We start from the raw sequence: 24,937 nt of genomic DNA on the forward strand, positions 1-24,937 counted from the left end.
AATATACTGCAAATCTTTTTTTTATTTCTTTTTTTTTATAGGTTTGCATTGCAAGGGCAAATTTCGGATTCTATCAATTAAAGCCTAGACAGCCCCTCGCCGCCTTGAGTTTTACTGATTAACCTTACCGCACATTTCCATTTCTTACAGGAACAGGGGTCCTGCAGGGAAGGCTTGCTTCTTCATTAGCTGCCTCTCCCTTCTCTCTCTTCACAGTGGGGGAGACCCCCCTCCAACCCCTTCATAACCTGCACCAGCTCAACCGTTCAGGGACAATTGTTTTTTAAATAAAAGTATGTGGGCCTGGTTTGATGAAATTAATGAAGCTTGGCAATTCGGTTCCCCGATCCCCTGCTGACCGCGACCTCTGACCAGCAAACTTTCAAAACTGTCCCTGCTTACCACACCGCTTCCGCCACAGCAACTTCCGTGCTTCCTGTGCTGTACTGAGCACCAGCTATCATTCTAGCACTGAGTATCAGTGACTTGCATAATGTCAATCTAGAAACTTAGGGGCATATCATCAAGCACGGCGTTACAATTATCGCCGCTTTAGCGGCAAAAAACTGCCGCTAAAACGCCGATAATGGGCTTGATAATATGCCGCAGAGAATTCCCATAGAAGCCCATGTTCTGGTGTCAACATGGGCTTCTATTGGAATTCTCTGCGGCATATTATCAAGCCCATTATCGCCGCTTTAGCATCAGTTTCCTGCCGCTAAAGCGGCGATATTTGTAACGCCGTACTTGATAAAATGCCCCTACATGTGGCTTGGTGCACATACTGGCTGGGGTGTGGCCTCTAGCAGGATACTGGCCTTTGTAGAGCTCAGAAGTTAACATAATCAGCACAGACATGAGGCGACTTGAAAATGGTGGAAATACACATTTTTGTGCTTTAATCATTTTCTGAAGTTTATGGGGTCTAGGGGATCATTCTATCATTAAACAATGTCTAATATAACCCAAATAATATAAAAGCAAGTACAAATCAGATCTGTTGTCTACTGTAGTAGTACACGCTCAAGGATTTCTTAAAAGCCACAAATGGAGAACAACGTTTAAGACTGGGAGTGACATAAAGGCGGGAGTGTGCTCGGAGGGAACAGGAGTAATGTGTTTGTGGTAAGAGTGTAATGGTTAGAATATGCTAATGAAGGGCTAGCTGACAAAGGGATTCCACGCGTGTTGAATTTTAAGCTTCAGATGTCTAATTTTAGCTGTGAAGTGAGTGCCATTTAGAAATGCAGATGCTGCACATAAAATAGAGGCAGGAGATCTGTAATCGGTTTTAGCTGTTAGAAATAAAATTCAAAACCTATATTAACAAGCATTGGCCGCGCGGCCATGAAAGCGAAAGTGATTGCGATCAAAGCGAAAGTGATCGCGATCGCAAGGACGCGCTTTGTCGGAAGCACGCGAGTGGTGCGCGCGCAGCAGTGATCGCACTGGAAGGAGGCAGATGGCGGCTGCGCTAGTAGTAATAGTAGTAGTAATAGTAAAAGTAGTAGTAATAATAGTAGTAATAGTAGTAGTAGTAATAGCAGTAGTAGCAGCAGCAGTACCTGAGCATTGACTCCAGCTGCATGTTGGGGCCCAGGGCGGAGATGGAGCTGGTGTAGAGCAGGTACGGTACACTCTGGGCACAGCAGGCCTGGATCACGTTCTCAGTCCCTGGGAAAGACATTAGCACAGTGATGAACCGGCCTTAAACAGATTTTTGTGCAGTTTGCTTATTTCAAGGAATAAAGCTTTTTAATTTAAACCTGAAGCAAGTGAACTTTGTTACTTCCACCAATTATTTTGAAAAAATCACCCACAGGCCAGCTGAGTTTTTTAAAAGGTTTTTTTCTTGTCTCAGGTAGGTTACAAAAGCAGGTCTTAACGCTCGATACACTTATGGGCGTGGCTATTGTATGTGGAGCAGCTGCAGTGGCACCGGGGATCAGGGGTGTAAGGACCCCATTGCGTCCGAACTATGGCTCTTGCATACCACGCCACTAAGAGGCGGCTGCTGGGGGGGCGGTATTGTTTTTTTGCTTCCATTAGACACCTTGGGGCCATTCCTATACCATTGCGTACTTCTCGTCTCTGTGCGCCGCCAAGGTTCAGTTTGGGGAACCTTCTGTATGATAAAGCGGGCTGGACCTCAGAATTAGCGTTCTTCATTCTCATAGAGGTAATGGAAATTACACGAAGTAAAGATTTCCCTTGGAGCCTTTTTAGGTCTGGCTCTATCCAAGACCCTTTTATTTCTAAAATGACATATATGTCATACTTACTTACAAGGGCTTCCAACCAGCTCTCTACATCCTTCAGTCTGGTATTGTGTCAGTCGCAATTTTCTTCCACCCAACATCATCCTATAGCATTTGTCATAGATTTACAGCCTGGGTCACTTGAACAGCCCACTTCACTGAGAGTGGTAGGGTTCACCCCTTTCACTATATCCATACACAAAGTAGTTCCCTTCATTGCCAGGGGCTATTATGGCCATGACGAAACAAAACAAGCGCTGGCAAAGCCAAAAGGCCGACAGCTACAACCAGGCCTGCTAGCTTTGCCTGGTTGTAGCTGTCTGCCTTTTGGCTTTGCTGTTCCTGCCGGTTTCCTGTTCCTGCCGCTGCCCTCGTGATCCTTGAAATCAGGAGTGGTAGGGGCAGGGCCAAATGTTACAAAACGCAAACCAAGAGAAAGCAAATCCTACCCCCATCTCCAATTAAGAGAAAAAATGCATTGCCAACACTAGCTCCCCCAGAGCAGCCAGGTACCGGCCACAGTTCCAGTCAGACCACCCTTCTTCTATATTATGACTGACCACCAGCGTCACATGCTTGGTAAGACTTGCTTCATGACTGCCCAGCCCTGTCTCACACCGAAGTCCTGCCTGCAAGGCTAACAAGCATTGACAAATACAACAGCTTGGGCTGATAAATTATAACTGATTTATAACTGAAACTACCCAGATGCTTCCACCTATGCAGTCACTCATGTATCCATACACTCAGTGGCTTACCGTTGCACTCATGCATCTACCAACCAGTGACTTTCATCCACTCACCCATGAGTATGTGAGCTTAGTGAGCAGTGCTTAGTTTGTAAAAAAATTAAACGGCAGGTCCCTCATCAGACGTCCACTGCCGCTTTCACCGCCCACTGCCCGCGTTGTTAATGGCAGTACCTGTGTGCAAGTGTAACAACTCAGACTATTTGATGCCCACAAAACCATAAGAATGGCTTGGGCAGCAGGTATTAGTTGTTTTTATTGTATATTGAATTAATAAATTACTGTTGTTTTGCTAATCTCTAAATAACACAAACAGCACCACCATGTGGCAGCTGTCATAATTGCCGGCGTTGACAATTAAGTGCCAGTGCTGAGCATCGGAAACAACTGGCTCAAATTATGCAACCTTTGTTAGTAACTACTAGCCAGTGATGAGTGTGGAAATGCTTCTTGTGGTAAGTGATTGCAAGCCTGTGCTATGAGTGTACTATGGGAGTGCTATGAGTGGTGTAAGGCTGCTATTCTGTGAGGGGTGTGAGTTTTGGCTGTTGTGTGTGACTGATACTCTGTGAGGGTGAGAGTGTGCTTCTGGCAATGTGTGACTGCAAGGCTATAAAGGGTGTGAGACTGGTCCTCTGTAAGAGGTGTGAGAGTCCTGTCTGTAGTGTGTGGCTGACAGTCTTTGAGGGATGTTAGTGTGTCTTGTAGTGTGTGAGTGAGGCTCTTACAGGTGCGGAAGTGCTGTGGGTAGGGCATTGCTGATATTATGATGTAAGAGTGCAGCCAGTAGTGTGTGACCGACACTTCGTATGGGTGACCGGTACTTCGTAAGGGGTGTGAGAGTGCTTCCAGTAGTGTGTGACCGGCACTTCGTAAGTGGTGTGAGTGCTTCCAGTAGTGTGTGATTGGCACTTCGCAAGGGTTGTGAGAGTGCTTTCAGTAGTGTGTGACCAGCATTTCGCCAGTTGTGTAAGAGTGCTTCCAGTAGTGTGTGACTAGCACTTCGCAAGGGGTGTGAGAGTACTTTCAGTAGTGTGTGACCGGCACTTCGCAAGGGGTGTGAGAGTGCTTTCAGAAGTGTGTGTCCGTCACTTCGTGAGGGGTATGAGAGTGCTTTCGGTAGTGTGTGATTGGCACTTCGCAAGGGGTTTGAGAGTGCATCCAGTAGTGTGTGACTGACACTTTGTAAGGGTGACCGTTACTTCGTAAGGGGTGTGAGAATGCTTCCAGTAGTGTGTGACTGTCACTTCGTAAGGGGTGTGAGAGTGCTTTCAGTAGTGTGTGATTGGCACTGCGCAAGTGTTTTGAGAGTGCTTCCAGTAGTGTGTGACCGACACTTCGTATGGGTGACCGGTACTTTGTAAGGGGTGTGAGAGTGCTTCCAGTAGTGTGTGACCGGCACTTCGTAAGTGGTGTGAGAGTGCTTCCAGTAGTGTGTGATTGGCACTTCGCAAGGGTTGTGAGAGTGCTTTCAGTAGTGTGTGACCAGCATTTCGCAAGTTGTGTAAGAGTGCTTCCAGTAGTGTGTGACTAGCACTTCGCAAGGGGTGTGAGAGTACTTTCAGTAGTGTGTGACTAGCACTTCGCAATGGGTGTGAGAGTGCTTTCAGAAGTGTGTGTCCGTCACTTCGCGAGGGGTATGAGAGTGCTTTCAGTAGTGTGTGACCAGCATTTCGCAAGTTGTGTAAGAGTGCTTCCAGTAGTGTGTGACTAGCACTTCGCAAGGGGTGTGAGAGTACTTTCAGTAGTGTGTGACTAGCACTTCGCAAGGGGTGTGAGAGTACTTTCAGTAGTGTGTGACTAGCACTTCGCAAGGGGTGTGAGAGTGCTTTCAGAAGTGTGTGTCCGTCACTTCGCGAGGGGTATGAGAGTGCTTTCGGTAGTGTGTGATTGGCACTTCGCAAGGGGTTTGAGAGTGCTTCCAGTAGTGTGTGACTGCCACTTCGTAAGGGGTGAGAGTGCTTCCAGTAGTGTGTGACTGCCACTTCGTAAGGGGTGTGAGAGTGCTTTCAGAAGTGTGTGTCCGTCACTTCGCGAGGGGTATGAGAGTGCTTTCGGTAGTGTGTGGTTGGCACTTCGCAAGGGGTTTGAGAGTGCTTCCAGTAGTGTGTGACTGTCACTTCGTAAGAGGTGTGAGAGTGCTTTCAGTAGTGTGTGATTGGCATTTCATAAGGGGTGTAAGATTGCTTCCAGTAGTGTGTGACCGCCACTTCGCAAAGGGGTGTAAGAGTGCTACCAGTAGTGTGTGACCGGCACTTCACAAGGAGTGTAAGAATGCTTTCAGCAGTGTGTGACTGGCATTTCATAAGGGGTGTAAGATTACTTCCAGTAGTGTGTGACCGCCACTTTGCAAGGGGTGTGAGAGTGCTTCCAATAGTGTGTGACCCCCACTTCGCAAGGGGTGTGAGAGCGCTTCCAGTAGTGTGTGACCAGCACTTCGCAAGGGGTGTAAGAGTGCTTCCAGTAGTGTGTGACAGGCACTTCGCAAGGGGTGTAAGAGTGCTTCCAATAATATGACTGGCACTTCGCAAGGGGTGTAAGAGTGCTTCCAGTAGTGTGTGACCGGCACTTCGCAAGGGGTGTAAAAGTGCTTCTAGTAGTATGTGACCGGCATTTTGCAAGGGGTGTAAGAGTGCTTCCAATAGTGTGACCGGCACTTCGCAAGGGGTGTAAGAGTGCTTCCAGTAGTGTGTTACCGGCACTTCGCAAGGGGTGTCAGAGTGCTTCCAATAGTGTGACCGGCACTTCGCAAGGGGTGTAAGAGTGCTTCCAGTAGTGTGTGACCTGCACTTCGCAAGGTGTGTAAGAGTGCTTCCAGTAGTGTGTGACCTGCAGTTCGCAAGGTGTGTAAGAGTGCTTTCAGTAGTGAGTTACTGGCATTTCATAAGGGGTGTAAGAGTGCTTCCAGTTGTGAGTGACTGCTCGTCTGTCCAGGATGTGAGTGTTCTCAGCATTCATAGTGTTTTGCTTTTCCACTGTAAGGGCTTCAAGCACTTTCACAGACTCTTGTCCAGTGACCACTAGAAGGGCAATCCCAACCAACAACTTCCAGCCCCCGGTACTGCTCACTGACTCCACATCATGGATACAAGTGCTTCTTGAACAGAGTTTCAGACCTCTTAGAGCTCACCCTCTCCCTCCTCTCTGGCTCTCTGGCTTCGGCCTTACTTCCATAGCTCTGCAGCAGTGTCTAACAACTGTTCTCCTAACAAATGCCATCTCTTAGCCCCAACCAGGAAGCCACTCCAGCCTCTTCCTACTGTATTAGACACATGGTCTGTGTTTGCAATATCACGCTCAATTATGAGCAACAAAAGTCATTTTTTATTTGTTCTAGAACTATTACAACTCAATCAAATTACCATGAGGAAAATCATCAAAATGGAACTCAAAACTCGTGGCCACCCTACTACTGGACTCAAAGTGGACCCTATTACACCCAGTGCTTAATTAGTAAAATAAATAAGTGCCAGGTCCCTTGTCAGGTGGCCACAGCAGCCTGCACCACCAATAACACCTGCCAGTTCTGCCAATAACAGTATCTACACAACGACTAACCATCACACTCCTAAAAGTATGCCATTTCAGACTATTCAAGGCCCCCAAAGACATAAGAATAGGGTGGGCAGCAGGTATTAGTTTTTTAAAAATGTATATTGAATTAATAAACAACTGTTGTGCTCAGTTCTAATTTAGACGAACAGCGCCCCCATGTGGCACACTGTATAATTGCCAGATGATGACAATTAAGTGCCGGTGCTGAGCACTGGAAACCACAGGCTCAAATTAAGCACTGCTTATACCCATTAATACTTGACCCTCATGGTAGCAAGGCCGAGCAGTTCAGGGCATACTCAGTAATGCTACATAGGTTGGAATATCAAAACTCTGCAAAGCACACAGCAACAATAAATAAATCAATGCCCAGCAAGTGCTAAAGATAAAGCACTTTAATTCCTGTAAAAATAAACACAACCTTGAAATTACAAATGCACACTATCAAAACGAGACCTCTCTCGTCCCTCCTAGGCGGAAAATCTGTGTTAGAAGTTCTCTTGTCACGCAATTGACGCAATGTAAGGCCCCTTCCTGTGGTGTTTGTGTCAGACTTCATAATGTAAAACCCCTTCCTATACTATTCACCACAGAGTTCGCAATGTAAAACCGTTTCCTGCTGTATTTGGCAGAGAATGAATTCACAAGGTTAAAGCCCTTACTATGGCATTTGTCCTAATGCATTTGTCAGCGCGGTCTCAATGTAAAACTTCTTCCTTCTTGGTTGTATGCAGCTGAGGTGCCGCCATAAGGGCGGAGGAGCATTGCTCCTCCACCGGAGAGCAGGAAACATGAACGATGAAATGGTAATAAAACAGATTTATTACTTATTATTTTTTGTGCTGGCAGCATCCAAGCCTAGGGGCGGGGCAACAGCAGAGAGGAATACTGTGCACTTCAGTTTAAAGTGCGCATGTCACTTTGGCCGGCTAACTTGTGACAGCCAGCCGGCATGCACACTTTAAACACTCCAAACCAAGCTGTCTTAAACAGCTTGATGGAGAGCAGGCACAGAACATCAGAGCTTTAAGGCGCATCGCACCAGCGTGTTCCAGCCAATCCTGGTGGTTCTCTCATGCAGCATGAGAGAAGCATCTGGATTGGTAGAGGGGAGTTTCGGCTGGAGCTCTGGGAGCATGTGCTGCTGCGAAGAAGACCATTGAGCACGAGGCAGTCGGCAATTCAATCTTCATTTTTTTTCAAAAGTTGTTTAACTCACCGACAGGCACTGTGAGAAACTCGCAGTGCCTTCAGCCTCCACTCCAGAGTTCACAATCATGGCCCGTTATAAACACTGCTGAAAACGGACCACGATTGACAACTTTGGCTTTGAGACTAAGGGAAGTGCTGGTTTTTGATTAGTGCCTGTCAGTGGATATATATTCACCCATCGTCCTACCTGTTTTGGTGGCCACTGGCCGCCAGTGGTTGTATGTCATAATATCAAGGTCAGAACTATAAATTTCCAAGATTAATATCTGCAGAATAGCGATTAGCACTATATTGTCGAGGTAAACATATACCTGAAAGTGTAGCTACAAGATTCTTAGCTCTCCATCTACATACCTTCATGATCTACAGAGATGCAGATGTTGAATGTCTACTTGTCTATACTTAGCATGAAGATATTCTGCAGCCAATATTCTTGTAGGTGAACATCAAAACTCAATATTCTGGTTGAACATCTTCCTATTGTGTTTGTCACAGATTTACATCACACAAATCCCCTTCCTGCTTGATCTCTGTGTGTGTCAACAATACCCCTATCAGTTATGAGCAATGGAAAGACATCAAAGGGAAACTAGCACCACTGCCGCCCAATCAAATGTAAAGAAGATCTACAATGGGGTCGAGCCAAAGCTCCTCTCTCTCTATTGCTTTTTATTAATTATTGTATGTGATTCCAGTAGCTGTGACAACCAGCAAAAGCGGTCTCTAGCCAGACCCAAAAAAGTAGTTTCAGGTGGTGATTCACAATAGTAACAAGAATAGGGGAAGTAACATCACATAACCTCAGCCCCTCCTCATTTCTGTGGAGAGCCTCTGGAATGGGCCAGGAGGGGGAATTAAGGAAAATAAACCAGGCTCTTAGAATCTGATGTGCTGCATTCATTATCTGAGACAGGAGGGGGGAGGGGCAAAAGCAGTGCCAGGGCTTTCAGAGGGCAAGGCAGGGACAGGAGCAGCTAATCGACGTCCTTGTTGGCAGTCACTGTGAAAAGCCAACAGCTACACTGTTGTTTTTCAACCTTTAATTATACCATTTAGCCTGAGAGCTAAGCAGCTTACAGTGGCAGCAACCCCAGCTCTGGCTAATCCTTCTGCTCTCCTCACACCGCCCTCACTGCACACATCCAATATTACCAGACATGAGGTCCTGTGTGTGATTTCAGAGCTACCACCATTCAAGGTGTACAATGTCAGCAAGCAGACGGCTGTGCTTTGCTTAGTGTCACAGATGAAGTAACTTCAAAGGAAACTGGTGGGGAAAATATCATTGCAAGAGGGACCGAAGGAGGAGACAGGACATGAGATGGCTGTTCATGCCAAGTCTCAAGGACTTCTTGAGAGCACCTCTGCAGAGTGGGCTAGGCACCCCCTGTTTTAGTTAGTTTAATGCATTAGAAGTTCACTTCTCCTTATAAGCTCCGCTTTAAACTTCTCCCTTGTAAAATTTGGACCCATGTGAGTTTTGGGACATTTTGTGATCTCCCCTCTATCAAGGAGTTTGCAGATATCTGAAGGTTTGAGACATCACAGGAAGATTTTATGAAGGATCTGACCCTCATGCATAGCAGGGATGAGCCAGTGCAGGAAATATTGTGGGTGAAAGAACCTTTGGGGAGAGAATGTGGCCTAACGGCTAGGGCGGTCAACCTCGGAGTCGGGGAACCGGGTTAGAGTCTCGGCAGGGACAGTCAACATTCTGTGATTCTGGGAACATCACTTAGGGCTATATGTACAACACATTTTCCCATAGACACAGAATGTGTAAAACCCTTTTATACATCTGGCCCCTAATCTCCCCGTGCCCAACAAAAATGAATGTGTCCGTCTGTAACGTAACTGGTGCTCATGTAAAGTGCTCTGATACCTTCAGGCCTAGTTAGCGCTATATAAAACTCCACAAAACAAAAAACAAAAAAAATAACAACAAAAAACCTTCTTTCGAAGAAGCAGCAACCACTTCATGAGATGGAATAGCTGGGAAGGCGGGCCTAGGCATGCATGGGAGAGTGAAGAAGGCATGCCAGATAAGATCCACAGGGTTGGAAGGGGGATTAGTGTGAAGAAAGTAGATTCAGGTTATAAAAGTAAAGAGGGTGAGCAAGCCTTTGAAAGAAAGGTGTATCAATGTGGAGCTATAGACATGTGGTAAATGACAAAAGATGTTCTAATGTAGGGCACTCTGCGTAATGTGGTGCAAGAGAAATGAAAAACATATGAAGTATGCAGCAGGGAGTCGTGAGACTGGAACGTTTCTACACAACTATAGTGACAACAAGGAGGATGAACCTCAGGATTGTGGCTCATTTAGGTTCACCATTCACCACAGTATTATTAAGAGTGCGGAAATGAATGATTTCAAGCTGGTGACCAAAAACACATACATCCTCGCACTTAAATTCAGTTGATGTAGTGTTCTATACATCATTGTGTTAGGGTAGCACACTCTTAAATTTGTATCTAATGACTGAGAAGCAATACACAAATTGTTTACGGTGACGATAGTTTTAGGTTGCAAATACCAAGGAAAACTAGGAATAAAACTAGACCAGAATAATGAAGGAAAAGGGTTAGGTTTAAAAGAATACTGCAAAGGTAAGTGAAGTTTTTGTGGTTGTATAGATAAGCTTAATAGATGTTTTCATCAAATTTGTCGGAAAGGAAAACCAATATTAGTGTTTTTTTCCTTTCAGGAGTTCAGACTTACCAACTCACATGTCACCGCCGTGTGCGACACAATATCAATTCCTTTCACACGGTGACCCGCTGGAGAGCCGCTATCACATGGTGGCAGACAGCGTGCGTTGAAGACCCTTGCGGGGAGCATTTCCAACTCACATTGTGTGTAAGGCTGAGCATAGCTGATGTCTAAGGGGGTGGAGCTATGTAATTTAGACTTCACCCACTGCATGTACTATATCCATATGTCATAGCACATAATCTGTGTATTCAATGTGTGCCCTAACTCATTAACTTGTGTGTTTTACATTTATGCATTATTATATAACTTTGCTGATCACATTTGCAAGTCACAATGTAGTGGAGTGGATGTATTTACCTTTTCTGAATATTCACGATTTTAATGATGACAGCTCGCTTCTTATGGGTAATAAGGTTATAATGTGCTTCCATTTTGTTTCTCGAGCTAGCTTAGTTTGACTTTAGCCTGAGCCTGCTGCACATTTTGAGACTGTTAGTATGCTACATGGTCATTTCTTTGCACATGCGTTGTCAAGTCTCCCTTTAGCTAGAGAAAGGCCCCTTATTCTGTACTAAATTGATATTAAGGCTTGACGATGAGAAGTTAGCAGCGAGGAAAGAGAAAAGACCATTAGTGGATACTTTGTCCCCGACCTATCAGGAGGCTGTTACACTCAAGAACCAGCAGATGTGTACCTAATTGGGCTGGGGTGGGAATTTGTGGAGCTTACCAGCTCTCGCAAATCCCACCACGGGATTGGTTCTGAACTGTGGGAGTGAGATATGGACGTTCTGGAGGTTTTGATTGTGCTTTTAATTAGTGTTCAATCAATCAATCAATCAATCATGGAATTTATATCGCGCACTACTCACCCGGAAGGGTCTCAAGGCGCTTGGGGGAGGGGGTCTGCTACTGCTCGAACAGCCAGGTCTTGAGCTGTTTCCTGAAGGCGAAGTGGTCCTGGGTCAGCCGCAGGTGGACGGGCAGGGAGTTCCATGTCTTGGCCGCTAGGTAGGAGAAGGATCTTCCTCCGGCGGTGGCTCTCTGGATGCGAGGGACGACGGCGAGGGCGAGGTTTGCGGATCGTAGCTGTCGGGTGGGCGTGTAGAAGGTCAGGCGGTCGTTGAGGTACCTTGGGCCCAGGTCGTGGAGGGATTTGTGTGCGTGGGTGAGGAGTCTGAACGTGATCCTCTTGTTGACAGGGAGCCAGTGCAGGTCTCTCAGGTGGCTCGAGATGTGGCTGCGTCGGGGGGCGTCCGGGATGAGACGGGCGGAGGCGTTCTGGATACGCTGAAGTCTTTTCAGAAGCTTGGCTGTTGTACCGGCGTAGAGGGTGTTTCCGTAGTCTAGTCTGCTGGTGACGAGGGCCTGGGTGACAGTCTTCCTGGTCTCGGTCGGGATCCATCTGAAGATCTTGCGGAGCATGCGGAGGTTGTGGAAGCAAGATGAGGAGACAGCGTTGACTTGTCTGGTCATCGATAGGGAGGAGTCCAGGATGACGCCCAGGTTGCGTGCGTGGTCCGTTGGCTTGGGTGCGGTGCCCAGGGCCGGGGGCCACCAGGAGTCGTCCCATGCGGAGGGCGACGGTCCCAGGATGAGGACTTCTGTCTTGTCCGTGTTCAACTTCAGGCGGCTGATGTTCATCCATTCGGCGACATCTTTCATCCCTTCGTGTAGGTCGGCTTTGGCGGTGTCGGGGTCTCTGGTGAGGGAGAGAATCAGCTGGGTGTCATCGGCGTAGGAAATGATGTTGAGGTTGTGTTGGCGTGCGATGGCAGCGAGGGGTTTCATGTAGATGTTGAAGAGAGTGGGGCTGAGCGACGATCCTTGCGGGATGCCGCAGATGACTTCGGTGGCCTCAGAGCGGAACGGAGGGAGGCGTACTCTCTATGTTCTGCCGGAGAGGAATGAGATGATCCATTCCAGAGCAATCCCCTGGATGCCGGTGTCGTTGAGGCGTTGGACTAGGGTGCGGTGGCAGACAGTGTCAAATGCTGCGGAGAGGTCAAGGAGGATGAGTGCCGCTGTTTCACCTTTGTCGAGCAGGGCTCGGATGTCGTCGGTGGCTGCGATGAGGGCGGTCTCGGTGCTGTGGTTGGCTCTGAATCCGGATTGCGATGGGTCGAGGGATCCGTTCGTCTCGAGGAAGGCGGCCAGCTGCTTGTTGACGACCTTCTCGATGACTTTGGCAGGGAATGGAAGGAGCGAGATTGGGCGGCAGTTCTTGAGGTCGGTTGGGTCCGCTGTTGGTTTCTTCAGTAGTGCGCTGAGCTCGGCGTGCTTCCAGCTCTCCGGGAAGGTGGCTGTGTCGAAGGAGGCATTGATGATGTCTCGGAGGTGAGGTGCGATGGTAGAGGCGGCCTTGTTGAAGACATGGTGGGGGCATGGGTCGGTCGGAGATCCGGAGTGGATGGTGTTCATCATGCGTGTCGTGTCTTCGGGGGTCACTTTGGTCCATGTCTGGAGGATAGCGGCGGGGTGTGTAGGTTCGGTCGATGGGTGCGGGGGTGGGGCGCCGAAACTGTTGTGGATGTCGGCGATCTTGCGGTGGAAGTACGAGGCGAGGGAGTCGCAGAGGTCCTGCGAGGGAGTGATGTCGTTGTTGCCGGTGCTGGGGTTGGAGAACTCCTTAACGATGTTGAAGAGCTCCTTGCTGTCATGGGCGTTCTTGTCCAGTCGTTCCTTCAAAGATTTCTTCTTGGTGGTGCGGATGAGCTGATGATGTCTGCGGGTGGCGAGTTTGAGGGCGGTCATGTTGTCGGTGGTCTTGTCGAGGCACCAGGCCTTCTCGAGGGTGCGGCAGGCCTTCTTGGAGTCCTTGAGTTCGTTGGTGAACCAGGGGGCCTTCTTGCTTCTGGGCCTGGTGAGTGGGTTCTTCAGTGGGGCGAGGTCGTTGGCACAGGAGGTCAGCCATTGCGTGAGGTCGAGGGCTGCTGTGTTAGGGTCCGTTGTCCTGACCAGTGGGTTCTGGCTGAGGGAGGTGGTGACCTGGTCGACGGTGATCTTGCTCCAGTTTCTGTGGGGAACCTGCTTCGGGTGGTGGTGGACCGTGTTCTTCTTGAAGCTGAAGTGGACGCAGCTGTGGTCAGTCCAGTGGAGTCCGGTGCAGTGGCTGAAGGTGACGTGCTTGCTGGATGAGAAGAGGGGGTCGAGCGTGTGGCTGGCGTAGTGGGTGGGGGTGTTGACCAGTTGCTGGAGTCCGAGGTTGGCGAGGTTGTCCAGCAGGGTGGTCGTGTTGCGGTCGTTGTTGTTCTCCAGGTGGAAGTTGAGGTCCCTGAGGAGGATGTAGTCGGCGGAGGGGAGGGCGTGAGGGCTGATGAAGTCCGTGATGTCTTTGCAGAACTGTGCGCGTGGTCCCGGGGGTCTGTAGATGAGGGTGCCTCTGAGGGTAGTCTTGGGGTCGGTGTGGATCTGGAAGTGCAGGTATTCGGCGGTGTTGAATCCGTCGGTGGAGTCAGTCGAGATGCGAATGGTGTCTTTGTGTACGATGGCGATCCCTCCTCCGGTCTGGTTGACGCGATCCCTCCTGATGATCTTGTAGCCGTCCGGGATGGCTATGGCGATGTCGGGGGCTGAGGAGGCGTTCATCCAGGTTTCCGTGAGGAAGGCGACGTCTGGAGATGCGGTGTCGAGGAGGTTCCAGAGTTCCACGGCGTGTCTGTGGACGGAGCGTGTGTTGATCAGGATGCACTTGAGGTGGTTGCTGTTGTCCGTCTTGGTGGGCGTGGTGCTTGTTTGGAGGCAGGAGAAGTTGCAGGATCGGCAGACGAAGGGTCCATGGGTGTGTCGCGGGGACGCTCGGTAGCACCCGGGGGCTCGGGCGGTTTTGAGTGCGATGAGCGTTGCGAAGTCGTAGGTCCTGCGGGGGGGCTGGCGCGCGCGGGGGCCAGGGGGTCTGGCGCCGGGCGCGGTCCAGGCGCGGACGGGCGCAGACGGGCTTACCTTTGGCGCACCTTCGGCGCTCAGTCGGCGCTCCCGCTGCGCGCGTCCGCTGAGGGGGCGTCATATATAAGGAGCCGGGAGGGAGGGTCAGCTGGGAGGCGGGAGCGGGTTGTCCAATGGGCAGAGGGGGGAGGCGGGACTGCAGGCGGGAGCAGGAAGGAGGAGAGCGGTCAGCGGTGGCGGAAACGGCGGGAAAAACGGAGCAGAAGTCACCGGGGCAGCGTCGGAGGTCAGCGGGCGAGGAGGGGCAGCAGCGGCAGGAAGCGACAGGCAGGAGGCAGGAGGCAGGAGGCGGCGGCGGCGTGAAACCAGGTGAGTGGCTTCAGGCGGAGGTTACAGGGTGGGCAGGTGCCAGGCAGCGACAGGTAGGCAGAGCAGTGAAGAGGAGCGACCGGCTGTGGGGGCACAGGGGTCACACTGACCAGCCCGCTACTGTCCCTTTAAATAAGGAGCCGGGAGGGAGGGTCAGCTGGGAGGCGGGAGCGGGTTGTCCAATGGGCAGAGGGGGGAGGCGGGACTGCAGGCGGGAGCAGGAAGGAGGAGAGCGGTCAGCGGTGGCGGAAACGGCTGGAAAAACGGAGCAGAAGTCACCGGGGCAGCGTCGGAGGCCAGCGGGCGAGGAGGGGCAGCAGCGGCAGGAAGCGACAGGCAGGAGGCAGGAGGCAGGAGGCAGGAGGCAGGAGGCGGCGGCGGCGTGAAACCAGGTGAGTGGCATCAGGCGTAGGTTACAGGGTGGGCAGGTGCCAGGCAGCGACAGGTAGGCAGAGCAGTGAAGAGGAGCAACCGGCTGTGGGGGCACAGGGGTCAGTGTTCCATAGCAGTACGTTTTAAGACCATTTGCTACCTACGAAGAGAGTAGATCTCTCTACTTTTCTGTTTCACCGGAGTGTGAGGCTTTATGCTAAAAACCTTTCTAATTTCTGAACTCCCACTGAGGTTCACATGATGCTGACACCTTCTTCCTTTCCCCTCTAGAAATCCCCTTTGTACTTTGGTTTCTCACATCTAGCTAGAATTAGTTTCTTTATGGAACATTCAATCTGGATCATTTGCATTCATTACATATTGATTAGCTGCATTCTGTCCTTTATAACATCTCGATTTAGAGCCCATGAGCAGCCTAACCCTTTTCCTGTAATGATATTTTTATTAAACTTTGAAGAGTTTGATGAGTGTAATGAACTAATAATTTGAAAAAAAATCTTTATGGTTTATAATAAAAATCTCTGTCGTCATTATAGACTTGTATTGATTTATTGAAATGAATTGTTTTCTGGATGTTAGCTCTTAGTAAACACTTCAAGTCAACTACCAAAGTCCCATACTGCCAGTGGGGGAGTTTATTTGATGACTATATCAAGATATTGAGGTTCAGAGACCCCCACTCCACAAGGGCTTTGCAACCTTCCAAGAACATCAGCAGCAGCCTTTGAAGCCTCAGTTTTTTTTGGGGGGGGGGAGGGGGACTGACAGGCAGTGACCTGCACAAACCCTTGGCCCCTACTTCAATAGCCACGCCTCCTCAGAAGCACTTTCATGGCTAGGGAGGAAATGGGCTCAAGACCTTTCCCCCTCCTCAGGGCCCGCCCCCTCCAGGTGACCTCCCCTCACTCAGTGTTTTTAGATTAGCAGGCCTGGAAGTTGAGGATGCACTCAAGAGATTAAAAGGAGCAGAAATATTTGAGTCTGAAAAGTCATCATGGTAGTTAGTGCTCCTGCTTTTTGCCCGATGGTTGAACAGAGACCTTCAGCTGTGAGTAAACTGACAGAATGTAATAGTGACATATAAATTCACAGGATCCACTCTGCAAAGTAAGACACACATGGACCTGTGGCTAAGAGCAGGAGTGCTCTCAGAATTCAGCTCCATTTCCTTCAGGAATGCCTTTCTATGCAAATCGAGATCAAATCCTCCGAGGCACCTTAGAAAGCATACGAAAATCACTTTTAGTTGTCATATTTTGTAGTTCATTTGCAATTTGTTCCGTTTCCAGAATCATTCCACTCTTTCAGTCCTCCTAAGCCAACACGTGTTTCGCAGTATTTTCTGCTTCATCATGGATTAAAAATGCTCTCCAAGTTTCCTCCAAAATACAAATATTCTATTGATTTCAGCGCCTCATGTGACACCTCCTCCCCAAGGTCCTTTTTGGTCAATTTACTTAAACTGCATTCACAGCCCCAATATGCAGGTTTATTCCTAGCAATGTGGTCTCCTATTTCATCATTGGTGTGCATACCTTCCGGTGCCGGGGAAACAACAGACATTATTAATTATTGGGGAATAACATGCAGAAATTGGACTTCCAATGCAGATTTCAGCATGTTTCCCCCCAGTATTCTAACCAGAGACTTCTCCTGCTAGCAGGGAGTGAAATCTCGGAGTGAAACTCCACAGAGTGTTCTGTAAAAGTTAGAACTCCTACATGGCTTACCGGGCACTAATGAGGTCTGTAGAAGATGGAGATGAGATTACATTCTGGATCATACCAGGTAAAAGGGAATTATCATACAATGAAATCCAACAACCATGCATGCTTATAAAAAGAGATAACATCTTAGAGGAGAGTCAACAAAGCATAAAGTGTCACTGGGGCTGAAGTCTGTTTTTGGTGCCCCCTGGCTGGCCTGAGGTTAAGGGAATGGTCACCATATGGTACCTGGATGAGATAGAATTTTTGGCACTGACTGCATTTAAGAAAGCATTCTAAAAAGTGACGCGAACGAGCCCCGAGTTTTTGCGGTTGCTCTCTTTTTTATGGGGTGCCTGGACAATACGTATGAAAAGTTTAACATCTGCGAACTTTTAACTATCATTGCTGCTGTGTAAATATAAGCTAAGGTCTCTTGAATCACCATCAGCCAAAAATGAGCCTCATGAATTGGTTTTACGCTGATTTTACTGTAAGATATGTTTTTATGTACTTTTCTCGCCTCTCTATTATCATTTTTTAACGCTTTTTTATCATGATATATTTGCTGCAATTGCAGTTTAATGGTCTCTTGACTGAAATAAAGTATTTACTACTATTACTAACATTTTCCATCACTTTTGCAACACTTTTATGGAGCATCCATGGCGCATAATGTTAGTAAATATTTACATAACCATGCAAGGGTTGATTTGTGCTGCTTTGCGTGCCTTTGTAAACAAGCATTGGCATAGCCAATAAGTCTCGCCTTTGGGACCTTATGAGTGTTTAACCATGCAATAGTTAATGTTGGATGCATCAAGGATATTGTGCTGCATAAGTAAATACTTATAAGGTCCCAAAAGCGAGACCTATTGGCTATGCCAATGCTTTTTTGTTATGGTGGGGCATAAATAACAGGAGGCTGAAGCTTGGGAAATAGTACCTGTGTAACAGTTAGGGTGATAGTTAGTGAGTTAGTTAGTTTGTTAATGAGAGAGTTAGTTCGTTTTTTTAGCTAGTTAGTGAGAGAGTTAGTAAGTTAGTGAGTGAGTGAGAGAGTGAGTTAGTGAGAGAGAAAGTTAGTTAGCGAGTGAGATTTAGAGAGTTAGTGAGAGAGAGTTATTTAGTGAGAGAGAGATAGTTAGAGAGTTAGTTATTGAGAGAGAGAGAGTGTATGAGAGAGAGAAATTAGAGAGTTTGTTTTGAGAGAGAGAGTCCGTGATTGACAGATAGTTTGAATTAGTGTTTTTAAAGAGAGTTAGATAGTGAGATTGTGCTACATAAAACACCCAAAAAAGACATAGCCGGGTAGGAGTAATGGTGGGAGATCTGGAAAAAGGGGTTGGAATGTTATTGGGTGACCCGCAGAGCGGACAGAGCTGCAAGAAAAGACGGAGTGTGGGGTAGGAGTGATGGTGGGAGTTCAGAAAATAAAACTGCAAAAAAACACGGAGCGGGATAGGAGTGATGGGGGGAGTTCGGGGAAGACGGATTGGAATGGTATTAAGTGACATGCTGCAAGAAAAGACGGAGCAGGGTAGGAGTGATGGTGGGAGTTCGGGGAAGAAAACTACAAAAATAGACGGACCCGCTGAGCGGACAGAGCTGGGGGCTGAAGAGTCACAGGGAGAGCTGGGCGCTGAAGAGTCACAGGGAGGCAGGATATGAGTGATGGTGGGATTACTAGGAAGAGGGGTTGGAATGGTATTGGGTGACCTGCTGAGCAGACAGATATGAAAGCATGCGATGGAGAGAGCAAAGTGGCTACCACCGAGATGGAAAAGAGGGAAAAGAGTGAGGGTGGAAAGAGTGAGGGTGGTGAGGCTGAGGGAGAAGAGAGATGGTGCTGAGAGGCCACAGAGAGGAGGTTATGAAGAAGACATAGAGAAAAAGATAGGTAACATTTTTTACTCTCAGCTCGTACATGCTCGGCGTTGAATACTATGCGCTGTAAGCCGTATTAAAATGTTGGAGAGTAATAGAGAGGGGAGAGGAGAGCAAAGGTAGCGAAGAAGGGGAAGGCGAAAAAGGAGAGGTTAAATAAGGCGTAATGGCCAGAGCTTCAGACTGAGTCCTTGTGTAATGTAAATGTTCCTCGTGTAAACCGCTGCAATGCCTCCCGGTCGAGTTCGTGCTACATAAAACGGCAAAAAACCGACAGAGAGGGGTAGGAGTAATGGTGGGAGATTGGGAAAAAGGGGTTGGAATGGTATGGGGTGACCCGCTAAGCGGACAGAGCTGCAAGAAAAGACGGAGCGCTGGGTAGGAGTGATGGTGGGGGTTCGGGAAATAAAACTGCAAAAGAAGACGGAGCGGGATAGGAGTGATGGTGGGAGATTGGGGAAGATGGGTTGGAATGGTATTAAGTGACCCGCTGAGCGGACAAAGCTGCAAGAAAAGACGGAGCGGGGTAGGAGTGATGGTGTGAGTTCAAGGAAGAAAACTGCAAAAAAAGATGGACCCGCTGAGTGGACAGAGCTGGGGGCTGAGGAGTCACAGGGAGAGCTGGGGGCTGAATGTGCATGTGTAGCGTTTACCTTGCGGGAGCGAAAACCGCCAGGCACGATAATTGCTAACAGATGGCGCCGATGCTCGCTTCCGCAAAGTAAACGCTACACATGCACGCGTACTGATTGGAAACAGTGCAGCACATGCACTTTTTTCCCAAAAAGTATGGAGTGATTGCAAGAGGTCACTCAATCCAGCGCTTGCGCGCTGCGTAGGCGAGACCTAAAAATGAAACGCAATGCAGCGGCTTGTGATGTATTGCATTACATTTAATTCTGGGAGGCCTTCCGTGGGTGGAACATGGGCGTTCTCATGCATCCACCCATGGATTTCACACAATCTCAGATTTACAAAGGTTTGTAGACCTGGTATTGCATGAAATCATTACGCCACCCAAGGATGGTGTAACAAGGAGAAAAGTGCAGCACACATAGAAAGAGGAAAATGCCGTAAGAGATTATTTTTGTGCAGGAAGGAATTCATGCAGGAAGTTATTCCTGCATGAAAACTATTCTCCTTGTAACGCAGGCACCCTTGCGCTGTTGTGCAAAGGGTGCCTGTGTTGATGCTAGGCTGCCTGAAGTAGCCAGTGCTATGAGGGCCGAAATGCGACATATTTTAGTAGATATGGTACATCTGCTCTCTATCTTTCACGCAATGCAGCACAGTAAGTGGCCTTGCGTGAAAGTTTAGTAAATCTGTCCCTTACATCCCATTCCAGAGTCAGTGGCACCACCTTCCACAGAGATTAGATTTTCACATTGATGGTTAATTTTTCTAATTCATGTAGCAAACTGGACAGATACAACTCGGGTTATGACTGGCAGATCTTAGGCTTATGGCCGGAAGATAAGAGATGAGTAACTTGGTCATGTAGTTCCGAATTGACAATATAAGACTGTAGTGTCCACCGGACATAGGACATGGATACTGGGCCTGGTTCACGTTACTCTTTATTTTGATAGGTCTTTCCTCTTCCCTCGCCTACACTGCTCTGCCCGCTCCCTGGCATTCCTGTCCCCTCCCCAGATCCCGCCTCCTACTAGCCTCCCCAGCCGAGGAGGTCCTAGCGCCCCACGACAGTGCACAACATTACATCTCCCCCTTTCTTGACAAATGAGTTAGTCCAAATCTCTACTAAATAACCCAAAACAAATTATCACATAGTTACAGTTCCTCAATCAGGCGCCTCGGTTTATTAATAGTTCGATGGGGCCGAGTCTGGATGTCGGGACGGTCAGGCTCTCCTTCATCAGGGGTCACTCTGGACTGCTGGTCACGGGTTTCGGTGGCACTAGACCTAGTCTCTCCAGTGACGGGACCCTTGAGCACCTCTTTAGCTTTAGGACTGCACTTCTGGAAAGGCGCCACATTTCGGTTAATACTTTCCTCATCAGAGTCAGCAGTAGCCATGGCTCCCTTCTGTCGAATGACTACTACTGGAACTTTTGGATGGCAACAGTTAGTTGTCTTTGGTTGATCTTGTTTTGCTAGTGCTAAGTCGCCTCCGCGAGTCGAGGATGGTGCAGCTTTTCTGCGATGATCGGCAGATGTCTTCATTTCCTCTTTCTTGGATGTGTCAGTGACAGTGATGTCATTGGAATCAGAATCGTGGGATGCTGTTCGCTCATTCCAGTCAACCATGGGTATTCTAGTGCACACTGGACGGCCCAGCATTACAGTCGCAGGACACTTACCCGTGCTAGAATGAGGCGCGTTTCTATACGCCCGCAGAGCTTCATTTAGAAACATTTGAGTGTCGTGTTGCGACACTTCAGCTTGTTGAACTGCCTTCGTTAAGATAGACATGACCCTCTCATCCATTACGTTGGCCTGTGACCACCGCGATGTCATTTTGCGATGCTTGAAGTTAAGATCCTTGGCAAAATCCGCAAAGTCTCGACTATTGAACGGAGGCCCATTATCCGTTATCACTGTTTTGGGAATACCCCAGGCGGCGAACACTTCATCGAGGACAAGTATTGTGCTGGATGCTTTGGTTGACGCCGTGAATTGGGCTATCGGAAAACGTGCACACTCATCCATGATGACCAGGATATATTGTCCAGATTTAAAGGGTCCAGAAAAGTCTACCACAATCTGCTGCCACACACCTTCTGGCACCGGTGACATTTGCAGCGGCGCGGAGGGATCAGGTCGACTGACCAGTTGACATTTGAGACAGTCCTCCTTCACGTGCTTGAACGCGGCTAGTTCATGTCTGTCACTTACGCTGTTTGAAGTGTCGACATCGGAGTGTATCCAGTTATTATTTTGTCTGCGATACATCACGTCTTGCAAAGCACTATCTTCCCGAGTGGCATCTACGATGGCTTCCAGTGGAACTGCTGGCGGTCGAGCCGTCTTTCCCAGGCCAGCAACTGGCTTTGGAGGTCTTTGAGCCACCTCGAATTCATCATCCATCTGGTACAGGATGTCCACTAATTTTAGCCGCTCAGCAGTCGGAAGACTCAGAAGGCAGTCAGCCTCTGGCCCTTTAATGACATGGATGTAGGCAGGGATGGTGCGATCTTGGTACGTGAGGTGTGTTAGGAACTTTCCCAAGCAAGGGAGGGGCTTCTTGGACATCCATGTGTAGACTCTCACGTGAGCCGGGCTTAACGGCGGAGGAGACTTCATCCTTTGATATTCCGACATTGGTATGTAATTGAGGGAGGCTCCGCTGTGCATCACGAATTTGGCCCAGTGCGTACCAATTTGGATGTTGAGCCTACGATGTTTCTTCAATCCGTTGTGGTCAGTGACCATCCATACGTATTCATCACTGTCCTGCGAGATGGAAGACAGTGACCTTGAATCCGGAGAGGACATGTGTCGAGATTGATGGCCTCGGTGAGACTGACGGCTAGAGCGAGAAGACCCTGTTGACGAATCTCTGCGATCACGTACTGCTTGAGCCTGATGACGCATGCTCGGGTACCGGGATGACCTTTCCTGATCTTTATGTTTGCTTTTCCTGTAGTTGCCGCAGACGTTTTCAAAGTGGTTCTCCCCTCCACACTTCCGGCATGACTGACCCATGGCGGGGCATCCCTCCGTGTGAGGAAATTCATATCCACAGCGATAGCACTTAAGATGCCGTTCTCTCCGTCTGTTGTTGCCACTGGAGCTACGATGACGCCGACGCACTGGCTGTTGTTCCCACCTGGCCCTCGACGACCTGGATTTCGCCGGAGAGCGTCTACGTCCTTTGTGAGATTGAAGTCTAAAGGCTTGCTCTCGCTTCTCACCTCTCCCAGCTTCCATTTTTTTTGCATGTTCTTCCGCTTGATTCTACACACGCGTCATCTCTTCAATGTCATCCAGTGAGTAGCTCTTCCTCAACAGTTTCCGCCTCAGTGATTCGGACTGACACCCTTCAATGACCCTCAAACGAAGGGCATCCTCAGTCGAGAAGGAGTCAAATTCGCAATAGCGTGCCAGACGTCTAAGGCGGGTGATAAACGTGCACATAGGCTCATCTTTTTCTTGAGAGGCAAGATTAAATGTGTATCTCTCATAATCGATATTTCTTTTGTGCAGAAATTTCCTGTTGAGTGCTGCACACACAGCTGTGTACGACGCCGCGTCGGCGGCGGGTAGTTCTTTTATTATTTGCCCAACGTCTTTGCCTATTAGGTTGCATAATGCTATTAGCTGTTGACCAGGATCCGTCACTTGCGACCCTTTCATAAAGTCTTCGAAATCCTCGAACCATTCTTTCCACTGGAGACCCATGCCTCCGCCTGTTTCCAGGACCAGCCGTTCGGGTGGGCATAGAAATGACACTCCGAGCATTCCCATCTGCCCAGCGGTGGCTGACGTTGACCCCGCTCTGCCAGTCGGTGAATTAGACACGGTGAGGACCCCGGCCTTTAGTTGAGATTCTTACTTCCTTGACTATATGTGTCTCGAGGTCCGTTTATTTTGTCAGTGCGCGAGTGCCGCTCAGGTATGCAGTTGCGCTGGCCACTCCTTACTGACTCTGAGGCTTTCTTGATTGACTTTACCAGTGCTTGATGACTCCCAGGCCATTCACTTGCATGTACCAATGCTTGATGACCTGGTTCTTCGGTTCGCTTCTTCGGTTGGTTTCGCCAATGCTTAATGGATTTTCCACCATTCAGTTGCATTTACCAATGCTTGATAACTTTTCCACCATTCAGTTGCATTTACCAAGGCTTGATGATTTTTAATCTCTCTATTGCGTTTTCATTTGAATCTGCCAGTGCTTGATGAATTTTTAGGACATTTTGTTGCATCTACCAATGCTGGATGACTTTCAAGCTTTCCAGTTGCATTTATCAGTGCTTGGTGCTGATTCCTGACTTTAAAATGGCCGCCAAGGATTCCTCACAGGGGATTGGTGCAGGCGCCTGATTCAAAGATGGCCGCCTAAAACCACGCGCCCCTCGTGATGCAGCCTCGCACACACCGGCAGAATCGTCTCAGGCAACCGGGCTTCATCCAGCACTCGGACCAGACGGAAGGCACTCACCCACAGGTAAATGGGGCACGGGAGACACACGACTGGGGTGGGCACCCAGATCGTCCTTTCGTGCAGGGACCGTGAGACCTTCACGCCACTTCCCCGTCCAGGGGCCGCAGATGTCCTTCTCACTCGCAGCCACTCCCGCGTCGGGGCTCTCAGCAACCCGCAGGCGGACAGCACTCCAGACGCGACCGGGGTGGGCACCCGCGTCGCAGCCCGCCTTATCGAACACGGTCGGGGTAGGCTCCCGCACCGTGCCGCGTGAATGCAGAGGCGCACACCACACTCGCGCGCAGCTCCTCCAGGCCACCTCGTCACAGGGCTCCACACCGCATGGGCCGTGGCCACCCTCGTCGCCAGCTGTAGTGTCCACCGGACATAGGACACGGATACTTGGCCTGGTTCACATTACTCTTTATTTTGATAGGTATTTCCTCTTCCCTCGCCTACACTGCTGTGCCCGCTCCCTGGCATTCCTGTCCCCTCCCCAGATCCCGCCTCCTACTAGCCTCCCCAGCCGAGGAGGTCTTAGCGCCCCACGACAGTGCACAACATTACAAAGACTTCATGGAGGAAACATATCTATTTGAAGTTTGCTCTTTATGAAAGGCAGCGAAAGGACTTCATGGCACACGTGATCATGTCGCCACGCAGGAGTCTAGCGGCATGGTTCTAGACTCTCTGGAGTTTGGATATTGTTGTGTTGGGGAGTCAAGTACAGAGGCAGATGCGGTAATCAAGGTGGGATATTGGCACATTGAAAAAAAGCAATTTTCTGAGAGGTGAATGAGTGGAAAGACACCCTAGAGCAGACATAAGTAGTAGAAAGGAGAGGTTGAGGCAATGCTCATTTGGGGTTTGAACGATAGCTCACTGTCGAATAGCATACCGAGGTGTACCACTGGTTGAGACAGTTATCCAAAGGATTCAGGCCAGGAGTAATGCAGTGGGACAGAGTTAATAGGCCCCAAGAGCAGCATTTCCATAGCATTCATTTATGTATGTGCAAAGTAACCCTGGGCGTAGTTCCCGAAGTAGCGCTACGCGTAGCTACACAAAGTGCACTTTGCACTACGCGAGCTATGCGTAGC

At 48.9% G+C, this 24,937-nt stretch overlaps 1 protein-coding gene across 2 annotated transcripts in view; it reads right to left on the reverse strand.

Annotated features, from left to right (window-relative positions):
• Positions 1-24,937, reverse strand: part of LOC146859174 (3 beta-hydroxysteroid dehydrogenase type 7-like) — a 160,291-nt gene that overhangs the window by 22,422 nt on the left and 112,932 nt on the right. For both annotated transcript variants that reach the window (XM_085649849.1, XM_085649848.1), the window contains exon 4: positions 1,566-1,674. In XM_085649849.1, the coding sequence (XP_085505975.1) occupies positions 1,566-1,674 (109 nt within the window). The remainder of the gene's footprint in view (positions 1-1,565; positions 1,675-24,937) is intronic.

Source organism: Triturus cristatus, chromosome 3_2 (assembly GCF_964204655.1).
Source record: "Triturus cristatus chromosome 3_2, aTriCri1.1, whole genome shotgun sequence".
NCBI classification, from domain to species: Eukaryota; Metazoa; Chordata; class Amphibia; order Caudata; family Salamandridae; genus Triturus; species Triturus cristatus.